Here is a 26,203-nt window from a genome sequence, read left to right as displayed (position 1 = left end):
TCTTTTTGTTGGTGTTGATGCTATTCCTTTCTGTTTGTTAGTTTTCCTTCTAACAGTCAGGTCCCTCTGCTGCAGGTCTGTTGGAGTTTGTTGGAGGTCCACTTCAGACCCTGTTTGTCTGGGTATCCCAGCGGAGGCTGCAGAACAGCAAATATTGCTGCCTGATCCTTCCTGAAGCTTCGTCTCAGAGGGGCACCCGGCTGTATGATGTGTCAGTCGGCCCCTACTGGGAGGTGTCTCCCAGTTAGGCTACACAGAGGTCAGGGACCCACTTGAGGAGGCAGTCTGTCCATTCTTGGAGCTCAAACACTGTGCTGGGAGAACCACTGCTCTCTTCTGAGCTGTCAGACAGGGAGATTTAAGTCTGCAGAAGTTTCTGCTGCCTTTTGTTCAGCTATGCCCTGCCCCCAGAGGTGGAGTCTACAGAGGTAGGCAGACCTTGTTGAGCTGCGGTGGGCTCCACCCAGTTCAAGCTTCCTGGCCACTTTGTTTACCTACTCAAGCCTCAGCAATGGTGGAAACCCCTCCCCAAGCCAGGCTGCTGCCTTGCAGTTCGGTCTCAGACTGCTGCGCTAGCAGTGAGCAAGGCTCCGTGGGCGTGGGGACTGCTGAGCCAGGCACGGGATATAATCTCCTGGTGTGCCATTTGCTAAGACTGTTGGTAAAGCACAGTATTTGGGTAGCAGTGTCCCAGTTTTCCTGGTACAGTCTGTCACAGCTTCCCTTGGCTAGGAAAGGGAAATCCCCCAACTCCTTGTGCTTCCTGGGTGAGGCAATGCCCTGCTGTTCTTCGGCTTGCCCTCCATGGGCTGCACCCACTGTCCAACCAGTCCCAATGAGATGAACCAGGTACCTCAGTTGGAAATGCAGAAATCACCTGTCTTCTGTGTCAGTCACGCTGGGAGCTGTGGACCAGAGTTTTTCCTATTCAGCCATCTTGGAATGGACCCCCAATGCTGTATCTTTTCTTAAATTTCTGCCACATGCCTGTTGAACATTCAGTATTCTTTTCGATTTTCAGTTCATCACGATCTTTGATTATTTCATGATCAGCATACTATTAAGTGGCATGGATTCTCTGTGATGCTGATAGACTATCCTTTCAATACATGAACAAGATTTCGTTTTTAGCTTTATGCAGGATTTTTCCATTTTTATTAACTTCTGTTCATTACTTTCAACATAGAACTTTTATAGTTGGTCCTTCTCTTTCTTCAGATCATATATATAGTGGTCATTTCAACACCATACTCTTCTGTAAGATATTTCAGACTTAACATTGCTGCCCAGTTGCTATAACAGCTTGACTTTCTGTTCTGTAGATAAATATAAATGCTTTCCTTTTTTTCTTATCACTATTATCCACAGTGATATCTGCAGGCCTTTCTGACCTTGTCAACAGTATCTTTATACTGCAGAGCAGAGAATAAGAAAAAAACACAGTAATGCACATAGATACTGGCCTCTTGTGGGGCATTGTGAGGAACCTGCCATTGGCACATCCAGCCTGCACATATGCCATTTTATTACCCTTTGTGGACATGCTTGTGTGGGGGAATCTGGACATGTGAGGAAAATATATATTGCAGCTGAAGGGGCCTGGGAAAGTCTTTTTTCCCTTGAATAAACTGTATATTATACTCTTTCATTTTGACTGTGACCCATCACATGAGGTCAGGAGTAGAATTTTCCACTTGTGGCCTTATGTAAAGCCCCCAAAAGTTTCAGATTTTGGAGGAATTCTGATTTCAGATTTTTGGATTGTGGTGTTCAACTGTTATATATTATGCTATATATATAATGTCTATATATGTTACCAACCCAACTATACATTTTTATTATTACTTTACATAATTGTATGTCTTTTAAAGAAGCTGATAGAAAAAAGGGGAGAACAAGTATGTAGCATCTATATATTTAATTTATTACATATACCATCTTATTTACTGTGATTCTTCTTGTGGATTTGAGTTACCATATGGTGTTACTTCCTTCTCCAATATAGCTTTGTTCCCACCTGCCTTCTTGGTGCTGCTATTGTATATTTAACAATTTTGTATATTATAGGCATAATGCTAGGTATTTAATTAAATACATATTTTAAAAATTGATACATAATCGATATACGTTATTTTCAGGACATGTGATAATTTAATAAATTCACATAAAATTTACGTATGAAATCAGGGTAATGGGATATCTATCACCTTAAATACTTGTCTTCTTTATGCTAGAAACCATTCAAACTATTCCCTTTTAGCTGTTTTGAAATGTATAATAGATTATTGTAAACTACAGTCACCCTACTGATCTATTGAACACTAGGTCTTATCACTTCTAGGTCTTATTTCTTATATCTAACTGTATATTTATACCCATTAATCAATCTCTTTTAATCACTCTCTCCCTCTGCCCTTCCCAGCCTCTGGTAATCACCAATCTACTTTGTCTCTTCATGAGTTCCACTTATTTGGCTCCTACATATGAATGAGAACAGGTGATATTTGTCTTTCTGTGCTCGGCTTATTTTACTTGACATAATGAATTCTCATTCCATCCATGTTGCTGCCAATGCCATGACTCTATTCTTTGTTAAAGCTGGATAATCCATTGTGTATATAAACCACATTTTCTTTATCCATTCATCCATGGATGGATACTTAGGTTGATTCCCTATCTTGGCTATTATGATTCATTCTGCAATAAACATGGGAGTGCAGATATCTCTTCATTATATTAATTTTTTTTCTTTTAGGTATATACTCAGTAGTGGAGTTGCTGGATAATATGGTAGTTCTATTTTTTTTTTTTTTGAGGTACCTCCATAGTTTTCCATGGTGACTGTTCTTATTTACATTCCCACCAACAGTGAACGAGGGTTCCATTTTCTCCACATCCTTGATAGCATTCATTATTCTTTGTCTTTTTATAAAAGCTATTTTAACTGAGGTGAGATGATGTCTCATTGTGGTTTTGATTTGTATTTCTCTGAAAATTAGTGGTTTTGAGCATTTTCTCATATACCCATTGGCAATTTGTATGTCTTTTGAGAAATACCTATTCAGGTCTTTTGCCCACTTTTAAATTGGATTGTGTTTTTTTTTTTTTTCTGTTGCTGTTGAATTGTTTGAGCTCCTTATATATTCTTATTATTAATCTGTTGTCACATTGATAGTTTGCACATATTTTCACCCATTCTGTGACTTGTTTCTTCACTTTGTTGATTGTTTCCTTTGTTGTGTAGACCCTTTTTTGATGTAATTCCAGTGGTCTATTTTTGCTTTGGTTGCAGTGCTTTTGAGGTCTTACACAAACAATCTTGCCCAGACTAATGTTCTGATTTCCCCAGTGTTTTCTTCTAGTAGTTTCATAGTTTCAGATCTTAGATTTAAGTCTTTAATTCATTTTGATTTGATTTTTTAATGTGGTTAGAGATAGTGGTATAGTTTTATTCTTCTGTGAATTGGATAGTCTTTATTCAGTTTTCCCAGCACCATTTATTGAAGAGACTGCCCATTCTATGTTCATGGTGACTTTGTTGAAATGAGTTAGCTGTAAATGTGTGGATTTATATCTGGGTTCTCTATTCTGTTCCATTGGTCTGTGTCTGTTTTTATGCAAGTATCATGCTGATTCGATTACTATAGCTTTGTAGTATATTTTGAAGTCAGGTAATGTGAGGCCTCCAGCCTTATTTTTGCTCAAGATTGCTTTGGCTATTCAGGGTCTTTTGTGGTTCTATATAAATTTTAGGATTTTTTGTTTGTTTGTTTATTTCTGTGAAGAATGTCATTGGTATTTTGATAGGGATTATGTTGAACCTGTAAATTGCTTTGGGCAGTATTGTCATTTTAACAATATTAATTGTTTCAATTCATGAGCATGGAATATCTGTCCATTTTTTATGTCTTTAATTTCTTTTATAAGCATTTTATAGTTTTTCCTGTATAGATCTTTCATTTTAGTTAAATTGACTTCTCTGTATTGTATATTCTTTGTAGCTATTGTAAATTGAATTGCTTTCTTGATTTCTTTTTTAGATTGTTTGCTCTTGGCATATATAAATGCTACTAATTTTTGTATGTTGATTTTGTATCCTGCAGTTTTACTGAATTTGTCAGTTCTAATAAGTTTTGGTAGAGTTTTTAGGTTTCTTTACAAATAGGATTATGTCTTCTGTCAACAAAGGAAATTTAACTTCTTTCTCTCCAATTTGTTTGCCATTTATTTCTCTTTCTTGCCTAACTCTTGCCAGGACTTCCAGTATCATGTTGAGTAACGGTAGTGAAACTAGACATCCTTGTCTTGTTCCAGATCTTAGAGGAAGGCTTTTAATTTTTTCCCATTTAGTGTGGTATTAGCTGTGGGTTTGTCATCTGGCCTTTATTATTTTGAGATATGTTTCTTCTATATCCAGTTTGTTGAGGGTTTTTATTATAAGAAGATGTTGAATTTTATCAAATGCTTTTAAAGCATCTATTAAAATGATTATATGGTTTTTCTTCTTGGTTCTCTGTTGTTGTGATCTGTCATGTTGATTGATTTGCATATGTTGAACCATCCTTGCATCCTTAGGATGTGAATCCCACTTGATCATGGTGAATGATTTTTTTAATGTGTTGTTGAATTCAGTTTTCTAGTATTTTATTGAGGATTTTTGCATCTGTGTTCATGGGTGATATTGGCCTATGGTTTTCTTTTGTTTGTTGTGTCCTTATTGGGTTTTGATACCAGGATAATGCTGTCTCGTAGAACTGAGTTTGAAGTATTTCCTCCTTTTCAACTTTTTTGAAGAGTTTGAGTAGAATTAGCATTAGTTCTTTAAATGTTTAGTAGAATTCAGCAGTGAAGCCATCAGGTCCTGGGCTTTTCTTTGATGGGAGACATAATTACAGCTTCAGTCTTGTTACTTATTATTGGTTTGTTTAGGTTTAATTTTCTTTATTTTTCCTCTTCAGTCTTGTTACTTATTATTGGTTTGTTTAGGTTTAATTTTCTTTATTTTTCCTCTTCTTTCTCTTCTTCTCTTTTCTTTTTCTTTCTTCCTACAGGATCTCTGTTGACCAGGCTGGAGTGCAGTGGTGCAGTCATAGCTCACTGTAGTTTTAAATGCCAGAGCTCAAGTGATACTCCTACCTCAGCCTCCCAAGTATTTGGGACCACAGGCACATGCCCAGCTAATTTTTAAATTTTGTGCAGAGACAGAGTTTTGCTATGTTGCCTAGACTGGTCTTGAACTCCTGGCCACAAATGATCCTCCTACCTCAGCCTCCCAAAGTGCTGGGATTATAGGCATGAGCCACTGCACCCAGCCTGTTCAAGTTTTCTATTTCTTTTTTTTTCTTTTTCTTTTTCTTTTTTTTTTTTTGAGATGGAGTTTCGCTCTGTTGCCCAGGCTGGAATGCAGTGGCGCAATCTTGGCTCACTGTAAGCTCCACCTCCTGGGTTCATGCCATTTTCCTGATTCAGCCTCCCGAGTAGCTGGGACTACAGGTGCCTGCCACCACACCTGGCTAATTTTTTTGTATTTTTAGTAGAGATGGGGTTTCACCGTGTTAGCCGGGATGGTCTCAATCTCCTGACCTCACAATCTGCCCACCTCAGCCTCTCAAAGTGCTGGGATTACAGGCATGAGCCACTGCACCCAATCCAAGTTTTCTATTTCTTTATGATTTAATCATAGTAGATTGTATATGTCCAGGAATTTATCCATTTCTTCTAGGTTTTCCAATTTGTTGGCATGTTGTTCATAATAGTCTCTAATAATTCTTTGTATTTCTTGTGGTCTCAGTTGTAACTTTTTCATTTCTGATTTTATTTATTTGGATCTTCTCTTTTTTTCTTTTTTTTTTTAATATATGCACACAGTTTTATATATAATGCAGCATCACACCATGTAGGGCATTTACTGTTATACATTCAGATATGTTTGAAACACTTCTTTTTTTTTTTAATTTTTATTTTTATTATTATACTTTAGGTTTTAGGGTGCATGTGCACAATGTGCAGGTTTGTTACATATGTGCCATGTTGATTTCCTGCACCCATTAACTCGTCATTTAGCATTAGGTATATCTCCTAATGCTGTCCCTCCCCCCTCCCTCAACCCCACAACAGTCCCCGGAGTGTGATGTTCCCCTTCCTGTGTCCATGAGTTCTCATTGTTCATTTCCCACCTATGAGTGAGAACATGCGGTGTTTGGTTTTTTGTCCTTGCGATAGTTTACTGAGAATGATGTTTTCCAGTTTCATCCATGTCCCTACAAAGGACATGAACTCATCATTTTTTATGGCTGCATAGTATTCCATGGTGTATATGTGCCACATTTTCTTAATCCAGTCTATCGTTGTTGGACATTTGGGTTGGTTCCAACTCTTTGCTATTGTGAATAGTGCCGCAGTAAACATACGTGTGCATGTGTCTTTATAGCAGCATGATTTATAGTCCTTTGTGTATATACCCAGTAATGGGATGGCTGGGTCAAATGTTATTTCTAGTTCTAGATCCCCGAGGAATCGCTACACTGACTTCCACAATGGTTGAACTAGTTTACAGTCCCACCAACAGTGTAAAAGTGTTCCTATTTCTCCACATCCTCTCCAGCACCTGTTGTTTCCTGCTTTTTTAATGATGGCCATTCTAACTGGTGTGAGATGGTATCTCACTGTGGTTTTGATTTGCATTTCTCTGATGGCCAGTGATGATGAGCATTTCTTCATGTGTTTTTTGGTTGCATGAATGTCTTCTTTTGAGAAGTGTCTGTTCATGTCCTTTGCCCACTTTTTGATGGGGTTGTTTGTTTTTTTCTTGTAAATTTGTTTGAGTTCATTGTAGATTGTGGATATTAGCCCTTTGTCAGATGAGTAGGTTGCAAAAATTTTCTCCCATTCTGTAGGTTGCCTGTTCACTCTGATGGTAGTTTCTTTTGCTGTGCAGAAGCTCTTTAGTTTAATTAGATCCCATTTGTCAATTTTGGCTTTTGTTGCCATTGCTTTTGGTGTTTTAGACATGAAGTCCTTGCCCACGCCTATGTCCTGAATGGTATTGCCTAGGTTTTCTTCTAGGATTTTAATGGTTTTAGGTTTAACATTTAAGTCTTTAATCCATCTTGAATTAATTTTTGTATAAGGTGTAAGGAAGGGATCCAGTTTCAGCTTTCTACATATGGCTAGCCAGTTTTCCCAGCACCATTTATTAAATAGGGAATCCTTTCCCCATTTCTTGTTTTTGTCAGGTTTGTCAAAGATCAGATAGTTGTAGATATGTGGCATCATTTCTGAGGGCTCTGTTCTGTTCCATTGATCTATGTCTCTGTTTTGGTACCAGTACCATGCTGTTTTGGTTACTGTAGCCTTGTAGTATAGTTTGAAGTCAGGTAGCGTGATGCCTCCAGCTTTGTTCTTTTGGCTTAGGATTGACTTGGCGATGCGGGCTCTTTTTTGGTTCCGTATGAACTTTAAAGTAGTTTTTTCCAATTCTGTGAAGAAAGTCATTGGTAGCTTGATGGGGATGGCATTGAATCTATAAATTACCTTGGGCAGTATGGCCATTTTCACGATACTGATTTTTCCAACCCATGAGCATGGAATGTTCTTCCATTTGTTTGTATCCTCTTTGATTTCATTGAGCAGTGGTTTGTAGTTCTCCTTGAAGAGGTCCTTCACATCCCTTGTAAGTTGGATTCCTAGGTATTTTATTCTCTTTGAAGCAATTGTGAATGGGAGTTCACTCATGATTTGGCTCTCTGTTTGTCTGTGATTGGTGTACAAGAATGCTTGTGATTTTTGTACATTGATTTTGTATCCTGAGACTTTGCTGAAGTTGCTAATCAGCTTAAGGAGATTTTGGGCTGAGACAATGGGGTTTTCTAGATATACAATCATGTCATCTGCAAACAGGGACAATTTGACTTCCTCTTTTCCTAATTGAATACCCTTTATTTCCTTCTCCTGCCTGATTGCTCTGGCCAGAACTTCCAGCACTATGTTGAATAGGAGTGGTGAGAGAGGGCATCCCTGTCTTGTGCCAGTTTTCAAAGGGAATGCTTCCAGTTTTTGCCCATTCAGTATGATATTGGCTGTGGGTTTGTCATAGATAGCTCTTATTATTTTGAGATATGTCCCGTCAATACCTAATTTATTGAGTGTTTTTAGCATGAAGGGTTGTTGAATTTTGTCAAAGGCCTTTTCTGCATCTATTGAGATAATCATGTGGTTTTTGTCTTTGGTTCTGTTTATATGCTGGATTACATTTATTGATTTGCGTATGTTGAACCAGCTTTGCATCCCAGGGATGAAGCCCACTTGATTATGGTGGATAAGCTTTTTGATGTGCTGCTGGATTCGGTTTGCCAGTATTTTATTGAGGATTTTTGCATCAATGTTCATCAAGGATATTGGTCTGAAATTCTCTTTTTTGGTTATATCTCTGCCAGGCTTTGGTATCAGGACGATGCTGGCTTCATAAAATGTGTTAGGGAGGACTCCCTCTTTCTGTCGATTGGAATAGTTTCAGAAGGAATGGTACCAGTTCCTCCTTGTACCTCTGGTAGAATTCGGCTGTGAATCCATCAGGTCCTGGACTCTTTTTGGTTGGTAAGCTATTGATTATTGCCACAATTTCAGAACCTGTTATTGGTCTATTCAGAGATTCAACTTCTTCCTGGTTTAGTCTTGGGAGGGTGTATTTGTCGAGGAATTTATCCATTTCTTCTAGATTTTCTAGTTTATTTGCATAGAGGTGTTTGTAGTATTCTCTGATGGTAGATTGTATTTCTGGAAACACTTCTTAAGGCTACAAAACAGAAGATAGAAAAATAAACAGGAATATATTCAACACTTACAAAAAGTGATATGATAAAGAATATAAAGTACTAGTTTCCTTTTAACACTTGAAAAGATACGTATATATAGTTTTTTTACAAGTAACACGCAAATGATTACATCTTCACATGCTCTTAAAGTATTATTTGTACTCAGTGTGAGGCTGTTATCGTTTTTCATACATAAAATTTTCTAGCTCTGTAACACAGTGCAATTTTTAACCCATTCAAGTAAGTTCAACCCCAAAGTTGCTGCTTCCCAGCATTAAGACATGCACCCACTCCTCTTCTAAGATTTTCTAAAACTTGTATTTTGGGGAGAAAAACCTCTTTTAAAAAATAATCCCAATTAGTGGGAGAGTAAATGGCTGACAATAGTAGCAAAACCTTAGTTATTTGAAAATAACATATTGGAAATTAGACATTATTAGGATTTTAAAAATAATAGCATTTAGACATAAAGTAGGAAGCAAAACACAGGAAACAGAAATAGTGTAGCCAAATACGCATTCTCTTCAGCTACACTAGAGTGGACCTTGCTTAGCACCCTTAAGTAAAAGACAAAACATTTACCTCATCTAAAAATAAAGGTAAAACAAAAGAGGCCAAAATAAATATTGCTAGTTTCTAGGATGGCTGAATGTTTTCTAAACCAGAAATGGTTAGAAAGGAACTTTATTGCACCAAGTCAATCATAAGCAAGTTTGCAGTTCACAGGCATTTTAATTCAACCTTGAGTCACAAAGGAAACAACACACTGCAAGAATACAGTCTGCATTAAATAAGATATATCGGCATTGTGGTCTGGGAAAACCTACTCTTGCCAGGACAAGGCAGGGTCTGAGCTCAGGTCTGCCATGAAAATGAATTTGTGGGTTATCAGTAAACAGTATGAGGACTATATAGATGCCAGCATCCTGCTGCCAAGGAGACATGGGGCAAGAGTTGAAGATTTATTTGAGAGAAAATGAAGAGACATACACAACACCAAAGGGAAAATAGCGCTGGAATCAAGTTCAGCCAAAGCACCTAACAAAAAAACAGGTGAGCTTTGGTCAGTCTGTTCTTCAAAATATGTGTGATCATAATATGGTGAAGTTTCATAATTTCCAACTCAAAAATACAAATGATCCTCAGTTCTATACTTTTGCCTCTATTCTCTTATAAAGAAATATGTCAACATACAGTATGACATAAACAGTTAAAATGAAGGACAAACGCTTGCTTAGCCTTAGTTTGACCTCAGCATAACGCAAAATCCCCTCAACTAATTAATACATTTAAAAACAAACTTAAAGGAAAAAAGCGAAACCAACCTTCATGCAAAGATTAATTTTAAAACTATCAAAAGTCAGTTCTTTTATTCCAGAGGTCACTGAGAAAAGTACCATCTGCTAAAATTCTCTTTCAAGCACTTCTTCCATCATATCCTAGAGGTGAAATATGGGAAACAGAAAGCAAATCAGTGTTTCCTTCAGGAGCTATATATTCTGTTACTCAACTGAGGTAAGACAAAGTGACAATGAAGATATGAATAGTATTTCCTTCCAATTTTTAAACATTTTCAGAAGCTGAGATCAAACCCCAGTCAATAAAATGCAGGACACTAGAAGCAACAACTTATTTTGGACTCCTGAGATCAAACACATTGAACTTTCAAATCTGGTGTTTATATCAAAATGTGATTTTCATTAAAATCAGGTAAGCTAGTCCTACATAAAAAAGCATAAGCTGAAAGTGGAGGACCCTCTATCTTCTCATTCCTTAACTGAGCCACCAATGTTAAGAAAAAAATGGCTTAAGCGGTACCTTCAACAACTATTCTAGTTTAGAAGGTGACAACAAATTCTTTCAATAGGTTCTCTCAAAAAATGTTTGCCACACAACCATCCCAGTCTTTACAATTTTTTACCTAGCACCATCATAATAAAATGTTATCTTTCAAAGTGCTCTCTAAAATCCTGTTACATTATCTAAATGCTAATCACTACTCAAATCAGCAGTTACACAGACGTTAGGTAATTAAAACAGCACAGAGGTAAATAACCATTATTACAGTACAGTGGCGATTCACTGAGCCCAGCTGGCATCCAAACATTCCCATAGGTTATCAGAGAACCCAGAAAACTCATGTTTCAGTTTGTCAAATTCAAGTGAATTGTATTTTCTTAAGTAATTTGCTTTATAAAAAAAGTCACCGCATCTGGTTTTGGCTAGGTATATTACACATGGCATGCAAAGAGAAATTACTACTATGTTATTTGCATAGCACTCAAACTTCCTGATCAGAAGATAATCTCAACATAATAACAGAGTGGATTTTCACATTGGTATGTACAAATAAGGAATATAAGCTACAGTTATTTTTACAAAATAACAGATGAATGAATACTGTGTTAATTCAGAGTTCAATCTCCAAATGAGAACAGAGTACAACATGCAAAGGGAACCTGTAGTCAATACTGCAAAGACTGGAAGAAAGCAAAATGGAAGATGTTACCTACCTAAGGGTAACAAGCTGTAAAATACAAAGCAAAACCATTTTCTAGCAGCATCCTCTAGAAAAGAACTAGAAGTCACAATCATATTATCTTCTATACAATAGTTCCAGCCCTGACAAGTAGAACATGCAAGTGTAAAGTGAAAGTGATACACAACCAATGGTGCAAGGGGGAAAAAACACACACAATAACTCTAGAAACCTGTCAAGCTAAAAATTTTTAACATTTCTTCTCACAAAATATTCAGAATCTGTCAGTGCATTAGTGTTAAAGTGGCATTAAAAAAACTTCTGCAGTTCTAACTGATGCAGGTTATTTTCAAAATGCATAGCATCTACATTTCTTTCAACTACGCGCCACGATATTTACACCAGTGCTAAGCATCCTTGGTGGAAACAGCCATTTCATTGGATTTCCTACTATTCTTCTATGCAGTCTCAACAAATACCAAAATTCAAAAATATACCTTATGAATATTATAAGAACTATATACAACATTGCTAAGACACAGTTAATAGGCTGCCTTATGTGAATATTAAAGAGAAGACATTCAAGTTTGACAGATACTGAGATGAAAGGCCTTTGGGTTGGAAGCATTTTAAAAGACAACAGTGTTTTAGGCTGAGAATTGTTTGAGGCCGTTTATGACTAAGTCATTGCATAATAAAATACACATTTCTATTTGGTGCAACGTTATGTTTGGAATCTATAGTGTGTCAAATGGTGTATTTTCTTGTCACTTTAGTAAACACTATAAAGCACACATTTCCAACATTTGAACAAACTTATAAACTTATAAGGAAAAAAGCCAAACACTAAATCTATAATGTTTTATATTAAGCTGTTTATAAAAAATACTTTAACAAACATCTTCTACTTTTTACGGGGACAGTCACTTGATAAATAAACAGATTCCGAATGAAGAAAACTGGCAATGCCAGGAATTAACCTGCCCCCTTGAACTCATATCCAAAATGTCTTGTCCAGTATGGGAGTGAAGGTAAGGGGGCTGGGGAGAAGAAAGAGTTCCAACTGGGGTTTTTACTTTATTGTATTTTTTTAAAGCCTTCAGAAACATTCCACCTAAGAGTTTCTGTTAGAAAATACTTCGGCAACAACCATCAAGTGTGCCGTCCCCTATGGCCATCTCCCATCCCTGATCTCCTCCTATCTCCCCTAAATGGCCGTCCTCTGACATTTCGATGGTACTGATAACCTTCATCCCGACTTCTGCTTGGCTGTCCTTTCCAGAACTCCTCACTTCTCACATGTTGATATCCGCCCCTACCAGAATAGCCCCAATCACTTTTGTACTTCTTGCTTCCATAAGTTTGATTATAGAACTGCTTGGATCTACCACTTCTCAAAATATTAGACACTTCATTTTCATCTTCTAAACTCTCTTCTTTTGGTCTTTGCACTCTGCTATCCACAGAGTTGGCCCCAGGGCTGACCACATCAGCAGCAGTCTTAGGATCTTTTACTTTTTCTGTTTTTTCTTTCAGACTTTGAATGGTCCTTTTAGGTTCAAGTTCAACAGGCACAGTTTCTCTCTCTGTTTAGAATCTGAGTGGGAGGATGAGCCTTTCCCTCTGCCACAGGAGGGATGGAAGCCAATGCCATATCTGCCTTTCATGTCTGGGAAGATTGCTCTGTCCGGCCTTCGTCCGGCTTACTGCTCACACTTGCTTCAGGGAGAGAATGTACATGTTCACCCCTGGCTTCTGGAAACTCATCTACTGTTGAAACTGAACCACAATCTTTAGACAGATCCAGATTTTCCAGAGACAGATCCAATTCTCCTTTCTCATCAGAGGGCAGGACAATATTCTGCCTCATTACTGGATTTTCTATGAATCCCTGAAAAGGGTACCCATACCAAACATGAGGAAAGAAAGGAGGTGCAATAGGAACTGGGCCTAAGAATGGATTGGGTCCAAAAGATGGTTGGGGGAACATATTCTTACCACTTTGTGACTCTTCATAATCAGCATGCAGAAGCTGCCCAGGGGTCTCAGATTCAAGATCAGCCTGGTAAGACAATTGTCCATGACTTTCAGACACCTGAGATGGAGGGATAACCAGAGGTGAAGAAAATGTCGGCGGTCCAATCTCTGGCTGTGGCATTTGACCATTAACACTGGCCTCAGTCTGCATAGGAAAGTGGGCATCAGTACAGGTACAATCACTTTCATTCTGAGCAGCAGGAGCCTCTTGGAACCAGGGATTATGAGGATAAACAGGGACAGGGACCTTTGGGTACATCCTGCAGGCTGCCAGGTAGGCCTGGTGCAGAGGGTACAGGTAAGAATGTGGGGCCCACATAGGACAACTGTATGCCTTCACACCAAGATTGAAGAAGAATCGAAGAATATTCTTATCTTTAGGTAGGTCCTCCCCAGTCTGACACAATGGCTCGATCTCCCTTTTCATTACAAGGAAACCTGGGATAGAGTGGGTCTTGATAAAGTCTCAATGTCTGAGGCAAAGGCATCAAGGGCTGGTTAACTGCCTGTATTGACACAGGAACTGGAAGGATGTTAAATGAGCTTGGGGTACAGCAGAATCAGGTCCAGTGGTCAAAGTCTGTGTCACTGACAAAACGGGAATTGGAGCAGGGACACCTGTTGGTCCAAAAGTTTTAGGTTCACTTGGCCAGGCTGGCACAGTGGCTGGTAAAGAGGGCACCGCAGGAGTTAGATGTACCTCTGGAGAAACTAGAAGGGGAGCTGGATTTGACAAAGACACATGTTCTGCTGGCTTTTATTCTGCAGGAGAAGGGCACTCTAACTTCTTTGACTTTGATGGTGACGAAACTTGAATATTTATCATCAGTAATATTCTCCAATGTGCTTGGTTCGGGTCTTTTATCCAACTATGTCCATGAATAGAGTCTTTGTCTTTTCGTTCTTCTGTATCCATTCTCCGCCTGCTTCCTTTTCTGCCACTTACATGTGATGACTTTCTCTGGACACATGGATTGCTACTCTGAGAAGCTGACTGACTGATGAGCTGGAAAGGGCTGGGAAAGCCTGTTCATCTCTGTTCTGAATCTCACAGAGTAAACGGGATTCTTCTATAACTTGCTTCTCTCTGCGCTCTTCTGGGGAAAGGCCGAAATAGATTCTCGACTCGTGTGATCAAAATCCTCAACTCTTTCACGATCAGGTTTTCTTATGATCTGTGAAGGTGTCCGGCTAAGATTTTTGTGCTCACTGGAGAATTTCTGAGACTGTGACCCTGAAGAATGACTAGAGAACGCACGTTGTCTTACTCCTGAAGGATGCTGCAGTCGAGGAGGTAGTGCTGATGGGGCTTTTATTGGCTTGCTTGGATTCTTTGGCCCTCTGTAATCCATATCAGAATGGAAATTTTGTTCAGAAGTGGAAGGTTTTTTCATCTTCTTCCCTGACACTGTGTTCCAGCTTTCTGAGGGAGGTGCCTTGAGGTTCTTTGATGTGTGCTTCTTTCCCAGTTCTTCAACCAAAACTGGTCCATTCTCAGAATGAACTCCTTGAACATCTGCATTCAAAAATTTTCCATTGTGATCCAACCTAACTTGACATGTTTCCAACTTCATATTGTAAGCCAGCAGCAATGGAATAATCACGTTTTTGCTGAGCTTGTTTAGACTTCAGCCAAATTTCATATTCCACATTTCTATAGACTGCAGGATTGAGTGACTTCAGAACCTTTCTAGACAAAGGCAGGCTAGTAGAGTTCTCATTGTTCTTCAGCTGCTCACTGCCTGACAAAGGTTTAAATCCATTCACAACAGCAGCAGCAGCAGTTTTACTCTTGCAGCTGTCATCCTCTGAATCCGATATTTCACTGTTGTCTTCAGCAGCTACTTCCAACGTGTCTAGTTCCATCACAATTTTACTAACATCAGTTTTAAATACCTTCTCATAAAGCAATTCATAAAGGAGAGACTGACACATAGAAGAGCTTTCTTTATACTTTATGGGATACACAATATCATAATGATTTCCATCTGAAAAACACAGTAACACCTTTTCAGGAAAATTATTTTCAGTTACTTGTGAAGGAGAAACATTTGGTTCCCGATAAATTATAAAATCTTTCCTGCACATAAGAGAAAGGGCACTTATTTCCATTTGTCCTACGCATTCCTGTGGATTTTCCAAACGCTTTAAATATGCTTCAAATGATCCTTCTATAAACGCTTCAAATTTCTCTCTGTTCTCTCGAAGATAGTGAATACAGGCCATTCTGACTTCAACATGGCCGGACTGAGAGTGCAATACCTGCTCCGCCACGGCCCGGAACAGGCACGACCCGTCCTTGGCGACCAGTTTCCGATACAAGCCCAGTTTCCGCAGATAGGCGTCCATGGGGTGTCGCGTCCTCACGGGACCCCGCGCCGCCCTGGTGCCCGCCGTCGGGGACGCCGACGGCCGCCTCCATGTTGCTGGTCCTGCTGCAGGCCAGGCCCGGCGAGGGCTAGCCCCACATGGCCAGGCCGCCGGCTGCTCGGGCTGGGGCTCGGGCTCCGCGAGCGGCGGCAGGCGGCGGCGGCCCGAGGCAGCGGTCCCCTCTCTCTCCGGGCGCATAGGGGAGCCCTGCCTAATGCATGGCTGTCCGCACGCGGCCACCTCCTCGGAGCGAACACGCGCCCACGACAAACTGGGGGAGCGGGATTAAGGAAAACCCCGAGAGTGAGTAGTCACTTCCCGACGGCCTCGCTGCCTGACTCAGGACCCAGGCTGGGGGTCGCCGCCCCCACAGGTTTCCTCGTCCGCACCGGTGTGAACCGAGAAACCCCCCGCCCCTGGCGCGCACGCTGGGCCGGCTCAGGTGAAGCGGGGTCTGTGTTCCCCGCCCACTCCCCACGCCGGGAGCCGAGGAAACCAAAAAAGAAAGACGCGGCCTTTCGTTTCCCCACCTGGCTGGAGGGCGCCCGAGGGGCGGGGAGCGGGTGGGGGTGCCCCCTGGATCTTTTTTTCTTAGTCTTAGCAAGACTTTGTCAATTTTTGTTTATCTTTTGAAAAATGCGGCTTTTTGCACCATTGATCTTTTATATTGATTTTAAGTCTCAATTTTATTTATTTATGCTCTGGTATTTGTTATTTCTTTCCTTCTGTTAATTTTGGATTTGGTTTATTTTTGCTTTTCTAGTTCCCTAAGGTGTGCATTGTTAGATTGTTGTTGATTTCTTTTTTAAAAGTGTACTTTTTTGATACAGCTGTTTATTGCTATAAACTTCTCTCTTAGTACTGCTTTTGTTGTATCCCATAGATTTTGGTATTTTGTATCTCCACTTTCATTTGCTTTAAGAAATTTTAAATTTCCTTCTTAATTTCTTCATTGGCTAGTTGGTCATTTTGGAGCATGTTTAATTTCCATGTTTTTGTGTAGTTTCCAAAGTTCCTCCTTTCTTTGGTTTCTAGTTTAGTTTCATTGTGGTCAGAAAAGATAATTGATATGATTTCTGCTTTTTTGAAATTGTTGAGACTTTTTGTGGCCTAAGATATGGCCTCTTTGGAAGAATATTTCCTGTGTTGATGAAAAGAATGTGTATTCTCCAGCAGTTGGATGAAATGTTCTGTAAATGACAGGCCCGTTTGATCTACTATGTAGTTTAAACCTGATGTGGTTTTTGTTGTTGTTGTTGTTGTTGTTGATTTTCTGTCCCTTACTTTTTATTATTATTATTATTTTTAAAATGTCTTACTTTTGCTGTATTGCAGTCTACCCCTCACTTGAAGTCTATTAATGTTTGTTTTATATACTTAAGATCTTGGGTGTTGAGTGCATAGATATTTATAATTATTATGTCCACTTGCTTAGTTGACACCATTATCATTATTTATTGACCTTCTTTATCTCTTTTTACAGGCCTTGTTCATAGTCTATTTTATCTCTTTATAAATATAGCTACTCTTTGCTCTTCTTTGTTTCCCAGTTGCATGGAATATCTTTATCCCTTCACTTTCATCCTCATGTGTGTCTTTATAGGTGAGGTCGGTTTCTTGTAGGTAGCATATATTTGGATCTTGTTTTTTTTTTTTTTTTATTCCCCATTCAGCCACTCTGTGCTCTTTAATTCGAGAATTGAGTCCATTTGCATTCAGGGTTATTATTTATAAAGTCATCCTTACTAGTTTATTTTGTTGCTTATTTTCTGGTTGGTTTGTAACTGCTCTCTTCCTTTCTTACATCTTCCTTTCTGGTTAAGTGATTTTCTCTGGTCGTATGTTTTAACTCATTGCTTTTTATTTTTAGTGGGTCTATTATAGGTTTTTACATTATGGTTACTGCAAGACTTACAAAAACATCTTATAGATTCAACAAGTTGTACTATAGAGAGATTAGAGATCTTTGTAATTTAGCTGTTGAGTATATTTTTTTACCTGCTAGGCCTGCCTCCTTTTAAGCACTAGATAGTGCCTTACACTCAGGTTTTTCTCAGCTCCAGTAAATAATTAGAACACTGCCCATGCTGAGTGGGAGAGGTACCAAAGAGGTTATCCTGGCAGCGTGGGAAGGCTGACTTGGAGTTTGTGCTCCTACAATGTGGTGTTGCTGAATAGCCACTCTGATTTGGTGTCTCCTTTGATTGAGTTACAGAGCAGTTTCCAGGGTTAGGGACTGTAGTCCTACTTGACTCCTTTGTCTCTGGCTGTTTTCAGGGGTAGTTCTCCCTTCAGGTACTCCCAGTGCTTCCTGTAGATTGAGGTAGGGACAGGTCTTCTGTCAGGGAACCCAAGATGGTAGGAAAGCTGGTTGGCCACCTTAATCTCACTTTTTCCAGTGTAGAAATCATGAATCAGGGGAAGGTTTTCTGTATGCTTGATGCTGGGCTGATTTTGTGGTGAGGCATCGTGGGTAAGGAAATCCAATTCCATTACTGTCTGCTCAGTTTTTTCATTCCTCTGTGTCCCTGGGAACTGCCTCTCCCTACATAATATTTGCATTCTGGGATATTGCTGGTGATAATCTTGGTGCTGTGTACTTGTTTTTGGTTTTCTGTGGGGGCAGGGAGCGAAGCCAGCTTTCTTTGGCAGTTCATGTGTTGGTTTATGTAGTTACTTTTAAATCAGTCAAGAGATGAAAGGAGAAATCAGCAATTATACCTTTTACCAGCACTCTTTTGTTCTTTTTTATCCCCCATGGATTATTATTAATGCCTAGTATCATTTCAGCCTGATAAACTTCCTTTATTATTTCTTGTAAAGCAGGTTTGCTAGCAGTGAATTCTCTCAGTTTTTATAATTGTGGCAATATCTTTATTTCACCTTCATTTTTGAAAGATAGTTTTGCTGGTATAAGATTCTTGGTTGATAGGCGCTTTTTTTTGTTTGTTTGTTTTTTACTTTGTGTATTTTGAGAATGTTGTCTCCTAACTTTTGGCCTCTAGGGTTTCTGATGAGAAGTCAGCTGTTAATCTCATTAGGATTCTCTTATATGTGATCAGTTGTTTTTCTCTTGCTGATTTCAAGATTTTCTGTTTGTCTTTGACTTTTGAAATTTTGACTTTGATGTGTCTGCATTTGGATCTCTGTGTTTTTCCCTTTTGGAATTTATTGAGCTTCTTGGATGTGTAGATTTATATCTATACACACACACACATATAGATGTGTGTGAGTGTGTGTATATATATGTGTGTGTGTGTATATAAAATTTACAAATTTGGATAGTTTTACTTTCTTTAAAGTTTTTCCTGTGCCTTTGTCTCTCTCCTCTGCTTCTGATACTGCAGTTATTTATATATTGGTGCACTTAATGGTATCCCACATTTCTCTAATGCTCTGTTTATTTTTCTGCAATTTTTTCTTTTTTTTTTGAGACGGAGTCTCACTCTGTCGCCCAGGCTGGAGTGCGGTGGCGCGATCTCGGCTCACTGCAAGCTCCGCCTCCTGGGTTCACGCCATTCTCCTGCCTCAGCCTCTCCGAGTAGCTGGGACTACAGGCGCCCGCCGCCACGCCCGGCTAATTTTTTTGTATTTTTAGTAGAGACGGGGTTTCACCGTGGTCTCGATCTCCTGACCTCGTGATCCGCCCGCCTCGGCCTCCCAAAGTGCTGGGATTACAAGCGTGAGCCACCGCGCCCGGCCTGCAATTTTTTCTTTCCTTTCTTACATTTCATCTATTACATAATGTCTACTGATTTATGTTCAAGTTTGCTGATATTTTCTTGTTCACAAATCCACCACTGAGCCTTTCTAGAGTTTTTCATTTTACTTACTATACTTTTCAACTCCAAAATTTCCATTTGATTATTTTAAATTATTTCTCTCTTTATTGATATTATTTATTTGATGAGACATTGTCATCATAATTTCGCTTGACCTGTTAAACAAAGTTTCATTTGGGTCTTTGAACATATTTGTAATAATTGCTTTGAAGTGTTTGTTCAGTCTACCACCTGTACCTCATCCAGAGGCAGCTTCTTTTGGTTTTCTGTGTGTATTGATCACATCTTTATGAAGTTTTTTTATATCTCATAATTTTTTTGTTGAAAACTGGATATTTTAAGTAACATAGCAACTCTGGATACTGATCCCTATTGTGGTTGGTTGGTTATTGGTTTGTGTGTTTAGTGATATAGCTGAACAAATTCTGTAAAGTTCATTTTCCTCACAGTGTGTAGCTTCTCATATCCCAGCTTAGATTTTTCCCTATTGTTCTTAATCTCTTAGCCTGACTACTTACGTGGCATTTCTGGATTGGCATAGACTATGTACTGGTCACAGGTTGTGCTTGCGTTCCCTTAGGTAGTTTTAGATTTTTACCCTTAAGTGTTAAATGTGCGTGTGGCTTGGTGGCTGCTATTATAGTTCAGGGAGTTTACATTTTTTTTTTTTTTTTTTTTGTCCTACATTTAGCCAGGCGCTAGTAGCTTGGAAGTTAGTTCCTGAGAGGGCCCAACCTTGAGCATGTACACAGTATTCCAGACTGTCAGGGATGATAGTGCTGTTTCATTTAACCCTGGCTTCATAGGAATTACCCCTGGGTCAGAGTAGATTCTGTTAAGTTGTGTTTGGCCAGAGGTTGTGATTAAGACCCTTGTGCCAGTGAAGTTTCTACCCTGTGTTGATGGGTGTGTGTATAGCTTAGAGAATGTTTTCAAGACTGCCCCATGTTCTGCCCTGATCATTCCTGGGTGGATACAGCCTAGTGTTTTTATACTGCCTTTCTGACTCCTCTATGATCTAAGAGGGTTCTTCTTGGCTGTCTCTGGTTCTCTGCATTAAGCTTCTGCCTGCTCTGCCATTCTGCTTGTATTGGATCTCTTAGCCTTTCTTAATTGTTTTTCATTAAGATTTCCACTGTTTTCTGTCTTTTTTTTTTTTTTTTGAGATGGAGTGTCACTCTTGTTGCCCAGGCTGGAGAGCAATGGCGTGATCTCGGCTCACTGAAACCTTTGCCTCCTGGGTTCAATTGGTTCTCTTGTCTCGGCCTCCTGAGTAGCTGGAACTACAGGTGCACGCCACCACACCTGGCTAATTTTTTGTATTTTTCGTAGAGTTGGGATTTCACCATGTTGGCCAGGCTGGTCTCAAACTCCTGGCCTCAGGTGATCTGCCCATCTCGGCCTCCCAAAGTGCTGGGATTTGTAAGCCCCAGCCCCCTGTTTTCAATAATGCCCTTAGGCATGGGGTTCTCTCTGTTCCAAATAAAGTCAATCCTCTCAGGTGGAAATGTAGAGCTCTTTGTCCTTATGGCCTGCCTTTCCTCCTGAGCAAAATCTCCATGCCACTGCACCTGGGGCTGAAGGTGAGAGCCTTTTTTCCCCAGAGTAACTAACACTCCATTCTTAGAGTGGGCACTGGAGTGGTGGTAGCAGCCCTTGGTCTTCTTAGCTGACTGCTCCTGGCACAAAACCTGTACTCTGGGAGCAAGTTGGGGTGGTGGCAGTTAGGGCCCAATATTCTCAGCCTGCTGTACCTGGAATAGAAATTCTACCTTTTGAATGGGGGCTGTGTAGGGAAAGAGAGACCGGTCCTCTGTGTCACCTCTCCAGAACAGAGCTTCTACACCTCTGGGCTGAAGGAAAGGAGAAACACCAGCAGCCTGTCCCTCCCAGGGTGAAACTAGCCACAGTCTGGAAGCCAGAGGGAGAGGGAGCCCTCTGCCTGTCTTTTGGCTACATGTACCATAGGTAGAGCCTTCATAATACGGACCTGGTGGGATGTGGGGAATGGTGCAGTTTGTAACTCAAACGCCACAGACTCTGACTTGTTCTGAGATTGAGTAAGTTTTCTTAAATGAATGTTTCTCCACTTTTTGTATGCCCTTAGTACAATTTCCAGAGACTTTAAACGTTTGTTTTTTAAAATAATTTTCAGCAGTTTTTAATTTTTAATTAATTAATTTTTGTGAGACGGGGTCCTGCTGTGTCAAGCTGGAGTGCAGTGGCATGATGTTAGCTCACTGCAGCCTCAAACTCCTAGGCTCAAGTAATCCTTCCATTTCAGCCTCTCAAGTGGCTAGGACTACAAGCATGCATCAGCATGCCTGAGTAATTTTTATTTTATTTTTTTTGTAGAGATGGAGTCTCACTATGTTGCCAGGCTTGCCTCAAACTCCTGGCCTCATGCAAACCTCCCTTCTCAGCCTCACCAAAGCCCTGGGATTATGGGTGTGAGCCACCACACCCGGCCTACTAGTTTTTAAAATGTAGTTTTGCCAGTTCCACTGAGCTCCTTATTCTGTCATTTTGAAAGTTCTCGTTCATTTTTAAGCTCTTAAGATCAGGTTTGAGATCTTCTTTATATGTAGAGGCAAGGAAGTTATTATTACCAAATATAATTTCCTCAAGATACTATACTCATGCTAACAAAATAAATTATACTTTGTTCTAGTAAACTAAAATTTATATCAGAAAACTTGAAACCAGTCTGGAAGACAGCCTTATTTTCCTTATATAGACCAGGATTTTGACTTTAAACTCATTTTCCACACAGCTTTTCAATTTGATGATTCAGACTGACTGTTTCCAGGCTCTGTAAATAAAGATTCTCTTTGTAACAGATAACATTACAGACAGGTTCTACCAGCATACCCATTGCCCTTGAAACTTTACAAAATGCTTTGCTGCTTTGTACTAGCTTTTTCTTCTTCCCAGCCTGCTTCTAATTACGAACAGGAAAGTCAGACAGGATATGGCATTGTGACTGAACAAGTTCATTCATCTAACATTATTAAATACCTACTTCATAACCGATAACTGGTGAATATTCTTTTTATTACCTATAAATGTGTCCTAGCCTAGAGCCATTCTTACTATGGTTGCGGTATTTTAAAGTTATTAATTTAAATTTGACTTAACTCTTTGAGCATAATTATGCAAAATCATCATTTCTTTGGAGAGAAAACTTACTGTAGAAAATTGAAATGTTTAATCTTATAAAATGCATCTTTTGAAAGAAACCCAGAGCATCTGTGAAGCAAAGCAATTAAATTAAATGTTAGCAACATAGGAGAGGAGAAATACCTGTCCATGTGTGAAAAGGAGACAGTGGGGCTTGGTAACTTAGGGGAAGAAGTGATGTTCAGGAGGCCTTAGGTGTTTCTTTAATATTCTCTGTACTGCTAGCTGTGAATCTAGACAAAAAATTATATTATTCTCTGCTTTTTTTTTCCTGACTTTAATTGGAAAATAATCACTTATCTCTCCTGCACATTGAATTGTGGAAGAAAAAAATAGTGTAATTTGATAAGGAATTTTATAAGATTTGAAGTGCTTTAGGAATGTTCAATACAATGGTACCTGTCCCATCCAAAGCTATTTATAACAGAAAGCTCTGAAAGGATGTTGCTGAAACACTTTCATTTATAATCTAGCCTAAAGCGAAGTCTTAGGTAAGGTGTTTTATAGCGGAGCACACATGTTATATGTATGCTGTATAAAGGGAACTTTCCTATTTTCTATTCTCTTTTCTAATAGAGAAAAGATAGAACTCGTAAGGCAAATATTTTTCTGAACTATTAGCTCCAATCTCATTCTTCCAAATTTTTCTGGTTATTTTCAGAAGAAAAACTAAATTTACGTCACCCTTTCTTTCCTTCTCTCTTTCTCACAGTTAAATGGCCCAATGAAATGAACATTAATAAAAAAAAAAAAGCAGTAGGAATTGTGAATAGTTTACTGGACAGTTTGATCTTAAACTTTAAATCATTGTCTTTATTATGTGGTTAAAATATGTAAGGTAAATAGTGGGTCCTAAACCAGAAGGCTTTGATCCTAGGGTGTTCTATTTTTCATTTCTTAGAAGCCAACCAAATTTAAAACATGAAGAAAAAAATGGGAAATAATCGTAAAGCATTGCTTGAGTTTCCAAACATATATAAAACATAACAAACCCCCTTCACTGGGGTCAGGCACTGTACTTGGTACTTTACTGCATTGTCTCATTCATTTATAGCAACAACCCAATGAGGAAGGAGTCTATCATTTTTCATTTTGTGAAGAGCCAACTGTGGCCTAGACAAGGTAATAGAAACTTATTCCAGGTTACTACAGCTTCTGAAAATAGGATGGACATTTTAAATGATGAAATTAAAAGGCAAATATTTTCTGAATTACCCAGTAGCACATATTCTTTGTTAAAAAAAACAATGATACAGGAAATCAAATTTTTAACAAGTCGTCAATAACTCTATGTTTTTATATGTGTATAATTATCCACACACAAACATAGAGTGAGGGAGAGAGAGATCTGAAAGATATGCAGTGAAATTATAGCATTGGCTAACCCTGGGGAAGAAAGGTGAGAAGGTACCAGGAATGGAAGTGACGGTTAAAAAAGTCTTTAGCTTTATTTTGAATGTTCTGATTTTTTGCAAGAAGAATATTTTTTCTGTAGTGGTTGTATAAACTTAATAATTTAAAAACCCTCAAAGAATGAGGACAGGAAGCCGAATTCCAGATTGAGTTTAATTTTCTTTGACCAGCCTCTCTGTCTCCTTTCTAGAGACTTCTTCATTGCAATACCCAACCAAGAATGTTTAAAACTTTTCAAAGGTAATGCGTATGTGAGTGAATTGGTGCAGCTAAAGTTATGAAATCACTGATAATGAAGTATAAGACAGTATGTGACGGTGGCTAAGTGCATAGACCCTGAAACCAGGATGTTGGGTTTGAATCTTGACTTCCTCATCGTATGACCTCTCTATGCCTTAGTTTCCTCATTTATAAATTTGGGGTACTGATAGTACCTGTCTCTAGGTTGTTGTGAGACCTAAATGAGTTACCATCTGTGTAGTACTTAGAACAGTAGCTGGCACATAGCAAGTCATATAAAGGTTACTATTATTGTTATTTTATCCTGACACTTAGAAAAAGTGGTGGTAGATCGTTATATATACATCCAGACTTTTTTCTATATATGTGTGTAAACATTTACATACACTTATACACACACACATTCACAGGAGTAAGTATATTTTTACTAAAATTGGATTATACTATTTCTATTTTTTTGTAATCTTTTACACTCAACACCATATAAATATCTTTCCATGCCATTAAATGAAATGACTGTTTAAAATAAAAATTAGATGTATTTGATCTTAACCAGTGTGATAGCATGGGTCCTTTTGACCAAATACATCAGCATAAGATAAAATCGAAAATGCTCGGGGCTATGCTGAAACCTGAAGTGCTTATTGATGTTGATCTAGCTTACTTAAATGCTTGAAGAGACACTGGCGTATTCTACCTAAGATGATTATTACTTGCCTAAATTGTTAAGCAGTGATGTCCAACATTTTAAATGTTTATCTTCAGAGCCAATATGAAAGATAGAAAGCTGTTTTTAAAGGGTCATGGGAGGAAAGACACTTGAATACCACTCTTTGTAAAGAAGTAAAATGATCTGTAAAAAGTATACTTGTTATTAATAGGATTATTTCTTCCTCCACCTCTTTCTGACTTTTCAGGAGATGTTTCACAAAGCAGAAGAATTATTTTCTAAAACAACAAATGATGAAGTGGACGACATGGACACGTCGGATACCCAGTGGGGCTGGTTTTACTTGGCAGAATGTGGGAAGTGGCACATGTTTCAGGTACCTCCTTTCCTTTAATTTAGCAGAAGTGTTTTCGATTCACTTAGCATCACCTTGCTGATGTATGTAAAATGGGTATAAATGTAGAACTTGAAGTCAAACCTTAAGGAAATAAAATTGTTTAACTAAAAGAAAAGTTAGAAATTCTTCTAGTCCTTTTCCTTTTCTTTTCCCCAAGTTTTCACACGCATGTATTTAGAAGAAACAATATGTGTTTACTGTGTGTACAGAGGGCAAATGTGACTGAGAGTTGCATGGTGTCAGCACATCTGAGCAACTCCAAGTTTGGTTTGGTGGACAAAGAGAAAGGGAAGAACAAATCCATATTAAACACTTCTGTATGCCAGGTATTATGTTAGGTGTTGTACATTTATTTTCTCCCTTATCCTCACAGTAACTTGGAAGCAGACGTTAACATTCTGTCTTACAGTCAAGGAAAGTGAAACTCAGAAAAGTTGACATAATTTGTCAAGGGTCACACAGCTAGTTAAACTGAGATTTGAATCTGTACTCAAAACCTGTAGTCTTTTTTTAACTCTACTAAACTATATAAAGAAGATTTAATTTGAGGCACTTAGAAAGTATAATTATTGGAATAATCTGTAAAAATTGTAATTATCTGGAAAAATAACTCTATTTCTATATATATCTAGTTATTGAAGGGGACTATAACCAGTTGTTTCTTCACTGGAGATCCTTAAACCATTTTCAATATGCTAGCTTAGTTGTGATTCTCCCTGTGTGTTGGGAACTAGAACAGGTGATTAGTAAGTTTCCCTTGTCCCTCCATTCCCTGTCTCTATGACCACAGTACCACCTCTGTGGCCAAGTCATTAATGTGAA

At 38.8% G+C, this 26,203-nt stretch overlaps 1 protein-coding gene and 1 pseudogene across 5 annotated transcripts in view; one reads left to right on the top strand and one right to left on the bottom strand.

Annotated features, from left to right (window-relative positions):
* PARP11 (poly(ADP-ribose) polymerase family member 11) overlaps window positions 1-26,203 on the top strand; it is a 64,948-nt gene that overhangs the window by 21,971 nt on the left and 16,774 nt on the right. For 3 of the 5 annotated variants that reach the window (XM_032159337.2, XM_058442771.1, XM_032159338.2), the window contains one exon: window positions 25,232-25,360. In XM_032159337.2, coding sequence (XP_032015228.1) covers window positions 25,232-25,360 — 129 coding nt within the window. Of the gene's footprint in view, window positions 1-8,480; window positions 8,596-24,264; window positions 24,315-25,231; window positions 25,361-26,203 lie in introns of those variants that run through there. The other 2 variants (XM_058442772.1, XM_058442773.1) reach the window with 2 other exon arrangements.
* Window positions 12,445-15,751, bottom strand: LOC116472544 (OTU domain-containing protein 4-like; annotated as a pseudogene).

This window comes from Hylobates moloch, unplaced genomic scaffold (assembly GCF_009828535.3).
Source record: "Hylobates moloch isolate HMO894 unplaced genomic scaffold, HMol_V3 SCAFFOLD_8, whole genome shotgun sequence".
NCBI classification, from domain to species: domain Eukaryota; kingdom Metazoa; phylum Chordata; class Mammalia; order Primates; family Hylobatidae; genus Hylobates; species Hylobates moloch.
The sequence above is the reverse complement of the archived record's forward strand: the minus strand, read 5'-3'. Positions and strand labels throughout refer to the sequence as shown.